The sequence below is a fragment of the Psittacula echo genome (genome assembly GCF_963264785.1).
Source record: "Psittacula echo genome assembly, chromosome: 5".
Taxonomy (NCBI): Eukaryota; Metazoa; Chordata; class Aves; order Psittaciformes; family Psittacidae; genus Psittacula; species Psittacula echo.
Genome location: NC_137739.1, coordinates 15,369,355 through 15,378,437, shown reverse-complemented (window position 1 = coordinate 15,378,437; position 9,083 = coordinate 15,369,355). Strand labels below are relative to the sequence as shown.

The following is a 9,083-nucleotide window of genomic DNA, read 5'->3' as shown; positions in this document are numbered from 1 at the left end:
GCTGCTGGGCTCTGACTCACCCGCTGGTGCTCGTGGAAGCAGAATATGGGAGGCGGGAGGGGGGAGCAAGCCCTCAAAGTACCCGCGCTCAGTTTGACGAGGCGCCAGTGAGCTTCGCCCCGGCGGGGCCGGGGGCGGCGGAAGGGAGCGGTGCGGTGCGGAACGGAGCGGTGCGGAACGGAACGGAGCGCGGGCAGCTCCCTCCCCTTTCCCCGCGGCAGCCGGCGGGCGGACCCTTCGCTCTTCCAGGACCGGCGCTGCCAGTCCCCGCCGCTTCCCGGCGCTGGGAGGAGAGCGGGGCTCCGAGGCTGCCGTCCTGGGGACCTGCGGCGGCGGCGGAATCGCGGTTGCCCTTTAAAAGGGAAAAAAAAAAAGGGAAGGGAAAAGCGATGAAGACGCTGCAATGCTTCCTGCCAAAAGTCAAGAGCAAATCGCAGTTGCAGTGGCTCTGCTAAAACTTGATCATGCGGGATTTCAAGCCATAAAGAGCTGCCGGGCTTGCGTGTACTGCGGTGGGAACAAGTTGCAGGATGAAATCCAGGCGTTAAGGGACCTGTTTTCCACTTCGTTGTTTGCAAAGGAATCTACTGAAATGACTTTGAGGATCTTTAAACTGGAACTATGTGGAGGGCGAATGCAGTAAGTACCGCCCGGGCCCCGCACCGGACTGCCGAGGGGCCGCGCCGCTATCCGCGCCGGGGTCCCGGGCAGGGAACGCCGGTTGCCTTTGAACCGGGGTCGCTTGAAGAAGTATCTTTGTGCATGTTTACTGGATATAGAGATTGAAAAATCAAAAAGCGAGCGTCTTGTGGAGGAGCTGCTGGATGCTGCTGCTAAATTTAGAATTAATCTGGTCCGTTACAGGATCAAAAAGAGCTTTACCCCGCACGGGTCTAGCTGCTCTGTGCTTGGTTTGAACCTGTCGAGAAAACTCCTGCCCTTGATCGTGTGAATTAGTCCGCTTCTAGCTGCTCTTTCCAGGCTGGGTGCCTCTTCCGTTAGAGCTCAGAGCCGTGCGTTTCTCCTGGGAGCAGACGGGCAGTTGGGAGCCCAGGATTTCCAAGGATAGGGCGGGAGCCGTTTCTCGGACGGCTACAGGCTCATGGGCGCTGCTGTTGGGAAAGAGCTTGCATTAATTTCCAACCGTGTGTGTGTGTAGGGGGGCACGACACTTTTGAGTCTAGTCACTTTATTTCCGTTCGCACTCCACATGAGATTGAAATATATTTTCTCCTGTCAAATCACAACCTGACTAACGGTTTTCCACCGTCTCCTCTTCCCCTGTCCCGTCCCGTCCCCCGCCCCAGCCCCCCTTTGCCTGCGTCCCTCTCCTCCTAGCTGCCCTCCCGCGCTGCCATGTCGCTCGCAGGCTGCGGCGGGGACCACGCGTGCGGCCAACGGCGCGGAGGCCGCCCCTGAGCCCGGGCACCGAGGGGCGCGACATGCCCGCGGCCGCGGCATGCCCTGCACCAGCACCACTGGCACCACCAGCACCGGCTCCACCGGCACTACCGGTACCACCGGCACCCGCCGCCGCTCCGTCTCCTGAGGCGCTGGGTACGTGGGAAGACACCCCGCGGCCGCCAGGGGGCGCCATAGCGCCGCGGCCGGGCTCGCCGGGGGCTCTCGCTCGGCGGGGCGGGGGGTGACGGAGGAAGAGCCGTGCCCGGGGCGGGCAAAGGGGGTTCGTGTGTGTGTGTGTTGTTTGTTCTGTAATTACTATTTCTATGGTTCGGCAGGAAGCTGAAGAGGCTTCGTGCCTGCGGGCACTCGGATGTGTTTTTTTCTAACCGGTTTCCGAGCACCTCTGGTGCGGTGACGGCGGGAGCCTGGCCCGCAGTGCAATGGCATGGGAAGCACAGCAGCACTGATGTGCAGTTAAACGGGCTCTAAAGTGCCCATCTCCTCGTCTGCCCCCAAACGAGTTGATGTTACAGCAAGCCCTTGTCTTGGTGTGTGCTTCAGCAGCAGAGAATCCTGATTGATGGTGGAGAAAGGGCTGGCGCGATGAGAGGGAGAGCTGAGAGCTTCCCCCGATTGGACGTTCCTGCTAGGGTTTGCTGCGTGACGCCTTGCAACAAGCTCGGCTTTCGTGGCAAGGGACTCCCTTCTTGCAGGTAGTAGAGAGCCAGTTGTGGGGGTGGAAAACCCCCGGTGCACAGACACAGAGGGAGATCTTGCGGCGTCAGACCTGCTCTCCCTCTTCTCCGTCCTTCAGATAGTTCAGATATCCGCATCAGTCCTGTGGCTCATCTCCCTCCCCATCCTACTCTGTCTATATTCAGCCCCCTACAGAGATTCCATGAAGATGTGAAGTAGACCAATGCAGTGATGCTCATTTGTGGAACACCCTTTCCTTCAGCACCAGCGAACAACTTTGTGTCTGAGATCAGCAGTTCTGAGATAGATTCTCAAATGAATGTCACATAAGAAGAGAGAGAATAATTGAGATAGAATATCGTACTTCTGAATCTGTTCCAGAAATGCAGTAGACTGCTTCAGCAGCAGCTGTCTAGGCGAGATTTTCAGAAATGAAACAGCATGGTTCTGGGATGCTGTGAAATGTGTGGAGTATATGGACTGGGGTTTCCACCAGACCTCTGGCTTGCTTCTCTCATCTTGAGCTAAAGCACCTCTTCCTTTTAGACTGTAACTAAATTTTAACTAGACATTCAGGACACAGGAAAACCGATTTCTGTGTGTTACCTGTTTTAGGACAGCAAGGTTAAAGAGAAGGATGATAATGTCTTTTTCTAATGATGTCAGTCATCATAATTCTGTTGGCTGTCCAGGAAGAATTTTAATGGGCTTTTCCTCTGAACTTGTGCTACAGTTTTTGCATTGCTTGTGGGAGACCACTTATAACACTGCCACTGGCAAGCCAACTTCTTGTGGGGATGTAAGAGGCTTGAATTGAAACTCAGGTGAAGAATGTGTTATAAAAACCTGCTGAAGTTTGCATTGTGTCCAGAAGCTTTCTGTTTAAACCTGTCATTGGAGACACACATATAACAGTGTGTATTTTTTCCTCTCTGCTGTTTTTCTTATACAATGTGATCACTTTTACAGGGGATAAAGCTGGCAAAGATGAGGAAAATTGGCTGTGCTCTCCTGGTACTCCAAGCTCTTCTGGCGCCTTTGGATCTTGCTCGTGGAGCGGAGAAAAGTTATCCTGTCCTGAACATTGCAGTGATTCTGGGAAGGACCAAGTCTATCACAGAGAGAGATATCAGAGCTCTCTGGACCAGGGAAATGTCAGCAGACCTGACTGTTGATATCAATGTGGTGACCCTTCTGGTGGACCAGACTGACCCTAAGAGCATCATAACACACATTTGCGACTTGATGTCAGGCACCAAGATCCATGGAGTGGTTTTTGGAGATGATACTGATCAGGAAGCAGTAGCTCAGATTTTGGATTTTATTTCATCTCAGACTTCTATTCCAATTCTTGGAATTCATGGCGGGGCATCCATGATAATGGCAGATAAGGTAGGAAAAATTATTAAACACTTTTGCTAGTCTAATGTACTTCACTGTGTTGGTCTCCATCATGAATATTCACTTCAAGCAGTTCAAAAGGATGCTTCTAATTGTCTTTCTATGCTTTAAAAAAGAAAAAAATATACAGAGCAGTGTCCTCATTGATCATTCCTCAGATATTCTGAAGTATTTTGGTGCTCATGCCTGAAAGTCAACTTTCTGTTCATTGTAAAATCAGTCCTAATGAAATTTAATCTCCAGCACACTGAATGCTGGTCAGTTTAGCAATTTTACTAGCAAATATGATATATAGCTGTAAAAACAACCTTAAAATGGTAGGTCCATAAAATGATTTTAGGGATAAGATGTAAAATTATAAGCAGATATTCTGTGGTACTTCTGAGAAATAGCAAACAATAGACCTGAATATGTTTGAGGAAAACACCAGTAATAGGGCAGTCGTATTAAACTGGACTTTTGTGACCCACTATAGTCTATAAATTAAGTAGTCTTGCAAACTTGAACCAGCTCTAGTATTCCATATATTTATTAAATTAGACTTTTGCTAGCCAGATGCTTCCCACTTCCTGCTATAGCTCATGAAATTCCACAGTGGGGTTGTCTGAACTCTGGGGATAACTGCAAATGGTTTTGTTGGAGAACATCTCTTTATGTAATCTGTTGTGAGACTCTGGAATGACAAAAGTGACTCATGTACCCAGCTCATGTTCCTTAATACTGTAGCAGTTTTTACCCCCCCTTGCTGGCACTGCAGAATGGATCTTGTAAAGTGATCTCTGTCCTTTCAGAAACTGGTGCTTAGCACTGTGCAGGACTAAGCTGCTTGGCATGGGCTGCCACTTGGCTTGAAAGTCCAAGAGGAGCTCCCACTGTGGTATGAGAGAGGAGAGCTGAAGAGGGAGTTCGTGTGTGGGCAGAAATTTAGTGGTTTTCCAGCACACAAAGCTTTTCAATGTTAATTGTAACTTATTGCCTGATATTTCAGGGTTTCTTATTCATTAAATGCTGCTATTCCTTATAAATGGCTTCTGAATAGTACTTGAATAGTAAAGAGCTCTCTCGCTAAAAGCAAAGTGGTCCAGATATGCTGTTTTGTACCTTGAGGGGGAAAAAGAAGCAGGGAAGATGCAATGATTAGTTACAGTTGAGGAATCTGCTTTGAACTTTGGAAGATTTTTACCTTTGGGAAGGACTTTTTCCACTGGGATAAGAGATCTGTCTCTTTTTATTTTGAATGGCCTTCATTTAAAACTTATGTCATACAAGGGGAAGACAAGTGCTGAATTACAGCCAAGATTTTTTAACAATAACCTTGACATCTTGATTTATATAGAAAGATCATTAAAGGCAGTGCTACTCTCTTAAATGTAATTGCAATGACAAAGTTAGAGGCAGTTATCTCATGTGCTTTTAAATTACTTTATGAATTTACCCGTATTTATAAAGCTGGCTTTATGTATATTTAGGAATTCTATTTCACTCAACTTTCTACACCAGTATAGGAACATCTGAAGATCCCAGCCAGTGCTCAATGCTGAAACACTGGCAGAAGTCCTTATAGAACTGACTTCACACTCTGCGCCAGATGCAGGAAATTACTGATACAGATCTATTTTTCATTTTTATGAAGGAGCCTCTAGAAAATGAGATAGATTGTATTTTTGTTGTCTCAGTAAGTTAATGCTATTTTTGTTGTATGCTAACATTGTCATTATTATCCCAATGTCTTTGATTTTAGGGGTTATCACAGTCTGCTAATAAAACATTTTTATGCTAAAACCTGGCTTCTAAGATTTCCACTTAGGAAATCAAAATTGTTCTGTGTGTTAAGACAATCTAACAGAGCTGTCTTCAGTAGCTTAAGTTGGCTGAAGGAATTGTTTGGACTAAAATTGCCTTAATTTTTACCTTGGGTTTTGCAATATGCAGTGTCTTGCAGCTGGGTTCAGAACATTGCAGTAATGAGACTTGTACGTGTCACTGAATTAAAAATTCATTTAGGAGTGAATTCCTGGGAGTCAAAGGTGGAATTCACAGTGCTGTCATCAAGGCAAGGGAGGAAGGCTGAGGCAGAAGGACTGCAAATGCACAGTGTGTCTTCCAAGGCAGTGTGGGGTTTTTAGCTGAAACACATGGATGTTGGCTAGATTGTGAAGTTGATCAGTGTTTGAAGTCTTCTGTTTTGTCTCAATGTCATACACTGAGATGGCTGGATATGCAAAAAAATACCTGGTCCCAGTCGTGCTTGTGGATGTAGTTCTCTGGCACTCTAATAAGGCCGTTTCATTTATGTCCTTATCGTGTGGCTCTAACTGGTGTTTTCCTTCTCTGTGGCATTATGCTGGTACTGTGTTTAGATGACTTTTACTTCAAAGTGTGTGTATAGTACCTGCTTGTTTGTAGGCTACCAAGCATGGCTAATGTAAAGGTGGCACAATAGTTCAGTGACTTCTGTGGCAAGTGGTTGTTATATGTTATATGATGCTCAACTGTCCTAAACATGAGCTAAACTAAAGGCACAGGAATGAGAAGTCATCTGTAATGCTCTATAAGGCTGAAGACTTCAGTGGAATGAATCAGGTTAGATAAATTTACCATATTCTCTACGGGTAATAACTACTATGTGAATCTCACATGAAGAGCCATCTCTTTAAACAAGAAAAAGTTGTTCTAGGTTTCTAAATAGGAGCTATGCCACCGTTTGGAGGATGCAGTGACTGATGCAGGACATGCAGCTTTTGAAGTAGTTCCTGTGAAAACAGCAATGAACAGTGTGTAATTCAGACTGCCTCCCATAGCCCAGCTGGCTGCACTCTCCTTCAGCTTGGTTGAGGTTTGCCTGCACCACCTGAGGAGATATATTGCTTGATACAGACTGTGAAAATCGATGGGCATGTGAAACCAACCAAACTGGAATGTTTTCTGAACCTAGTTGATCTGCCTTCACCTGACATCTGCTGTCAAAACCCTACCAATAAACCAGTGTGTATGGTACCCACCTCATCCTAATCCCAGCTGTGCTGTAGAGATCCCCTTTGGACACGGCCACTGGCTCTGCCTCCAGCTGATCTTACCACCTGCTGTTGGCAGGATCTCGCCTGCCAATGAACAACTCCTTGGCTTTAGTTCCCGGTGCTGCCAGACTTAAAACATATTCAAATGTGGAATAGCCTACTGAAACAAGATGAGAACTGTGCCTGGGGCATTTGTGCCAACCTGCTGTGCATCAGCATCCTTGGAAGATGCTGAAGAACAGACTAGCTGTTTATTCATCTTGTATCTGTTGACGTTTGAGAGACCAAACATTACTTAGGAACTGTTTCCTGACTTGAGCGTTTGGTTTCAAACTTAGTGATGTTTGTTTCGCCACATGCTACCATAATAATGGTAGCATTTGTGATATCTTTCTAAAACAGAACATCACGGTTAGTTCTGTGGCAATAATAGAAGATTTGCTTCCTTCACAAGTGGTAAAGAAGCCCAGGAATACTCAGTGTCTTTGAACCATACTGCTTTTGCATAGTGCAAAATGTAGTTTTTGTATTTTCTCATTAGAAATCTTTCTGAAAGACATACCTTGGAGCCTTTTATTGTCATGGAAGTATGGACAGTTATAACGCATAGCCAAGCAGCATTAATGGTGAGGGTAGTTTTCCAGAAGGGCTATTACAAGGCGGTGCTTCTTGAAACAGCTCTGGATATGTTATGTAAAACAAATCTTTGCTTTTCAAAAAGATAAGTACTATATATGGTTAAATTATCTTTCTTCATTATTCTTTCTGCTGATAACATTGAAAATAAACAATTGTTTAGTATAAAATCCCCTTGGCATCTACCACTACTTTCACCTTTCCTTTTTTACGCCCAACCACCTCAAAATAATAAAGATAGAATCACAGAGCAATTGAGGTTTGAAGGACTCACTGGAGGTTGTCTAACCCAACCCTAGCTCAATGATGAGCTAACATCAAAGTTAGATCAGGTTATCCAGTCGAGTTTTTGACATGTCTATGGCTGTAGAAACCACAGCCTCTTTGGGCAATCTGTTCCAGTACTTAATCTTTCCTTACATCTCAATAGAATTTCCCTCTGTATTAAAGGAGGGAATGGGTGCTTCTGCTGGCTCAGCATGGTTGGGCTTCACCGCCGGAAGGGTGCACTGCTGGCTCATATTCAGCTCATCCACCAGCCCTCTGTGTCCTGTAGTGCTGCTGGGAGATCTATTAACCTGTCAGTAAGGAGTGTGTGAAACAAAAGCCATACTTGTGAAAAGCAGAGCTCTAAGACCAGCCTTGTAACTGTGACCAGAGTACCCTCAGACTCCAGCTTTGGTACCGAGAATTTACGCTCCCTTATCCATACGTGGCTTTGTATGCTGCTCTTAAGGTTTCCCTACACATCTTGAAACTTCATTGCCATAGTATTGGCATTGCCATTGCCGTGTCCTCATGAGGCAGTAATACACACTTCACATTTGCACTATGCATAACAGGGCTTCTATTCTTCTGCTTCAGAAATTGCTGTGATGAATGGGGGGGGTTGGGTTTGTTGGTTTTTTTTTTGTTGTAGAAGGTTTTCTGGAGATAATACTTAATGGAGTGCACTCATCAATTGCATGTCTTCCATATGCATTCTATAAGTGTCCATCCAGTTCATCTAGCTGGCTTGTAAAAGCGGTCCTGTGTGTTTACAGAAAAGCTGAAACACCAATTTTGTAACTTTTCATTTCTACCCTTACTGATAACTGATATCAGCATATGTATGGCACTATACTCCTGCCTTTGGCTGGTAGTGCAAAAGAGAGGACAATTGAACTATAGTTTAATGAATGCTTTAGTGCCCAAATATCTGTACTCCTGGAATTGTAGTTTCAGTTCTCGATAGAGGCTTGCACTATTCCATTACACACAATGCTTCCAGCTTCTGCCACTTTTAAAGAAGCAGTTGAATACATCTGGCTGTCCCTCTGGCTGTACTAATGCTGCTATGGGAAGTGTAACTTTCAGTTATTTGTCTTTTGAACTGCAATAAAAATGTAGCATTGACCTTCTTCTACAAATCTGTGTTTACTTGACCATCCTTATCCATAAAAGTCAATTTATATGTATTTTAAGAATACAGTTGTCTTGCACATCCATAAAGATTTTTAGAACTAGGCTTGTAATCTGTGTTCATACCTTTGACACATACATGCCATAATGACTGCTATCAAATGCCTACAAACATGCTTGAAATCAGTCTTGCTGAGGCAAATGAAGTGAGCGGGTGCAAGTTCTTGTGCTTTTCTTCCTGGTGAGCCCATGCTCTGGGAGCGTGAGGTGCTGAGGTTAAGGTGTGCTGGTTTACATTAGTGCCTGCACTGCTATTGCTGTGAGAATCGCAAGCTCCAACAGCAGGAGCTGCCGTGAGCTGTGTCTCAGCACTTGGAGGAGCGCTATGTTAGTGAACATGAACCTTGCTCTCTTGCTCCCACTCTCTTTTCTGAAGGATTTTATTAGCTATTTTGGAGGTGATTGTATTATTCTTCATTCTTTTGTCCACACAGAAGTTTCCCTCTTAACTTAGCAAAGTAAGGCATG

At 45.5% G+C, this 9,083-nt stretch overlaps 1 protein-coding gene across 1 annotated transcript in view; it reads left to right on the top strand.

The window, feature by feature from the left end:
- Positions 1–621: 621 nt before the first annotated feature.
- GRIN2A (glutamate ionotropic receptor NMDA type subunit 2A) overlaps positions 622–9,083 on the top strand; it is a gene marked incomplete at both ends in the record, with an annotated part of 179,307 nt that continues 170,845 nt past the window's right edge. Inside the window, 2 exons of the mRNA XM_080618947.1 lie at positions 622–639; positions 3,070–3,492. Coding sequence (XP_080475073.1) covers positions 622–639; positions 3,070–3,492 — 441 coding nt within the window. The remainder of the gene's footprint in view (positions 640–3,069; positions 3,493–9,083) is intronic.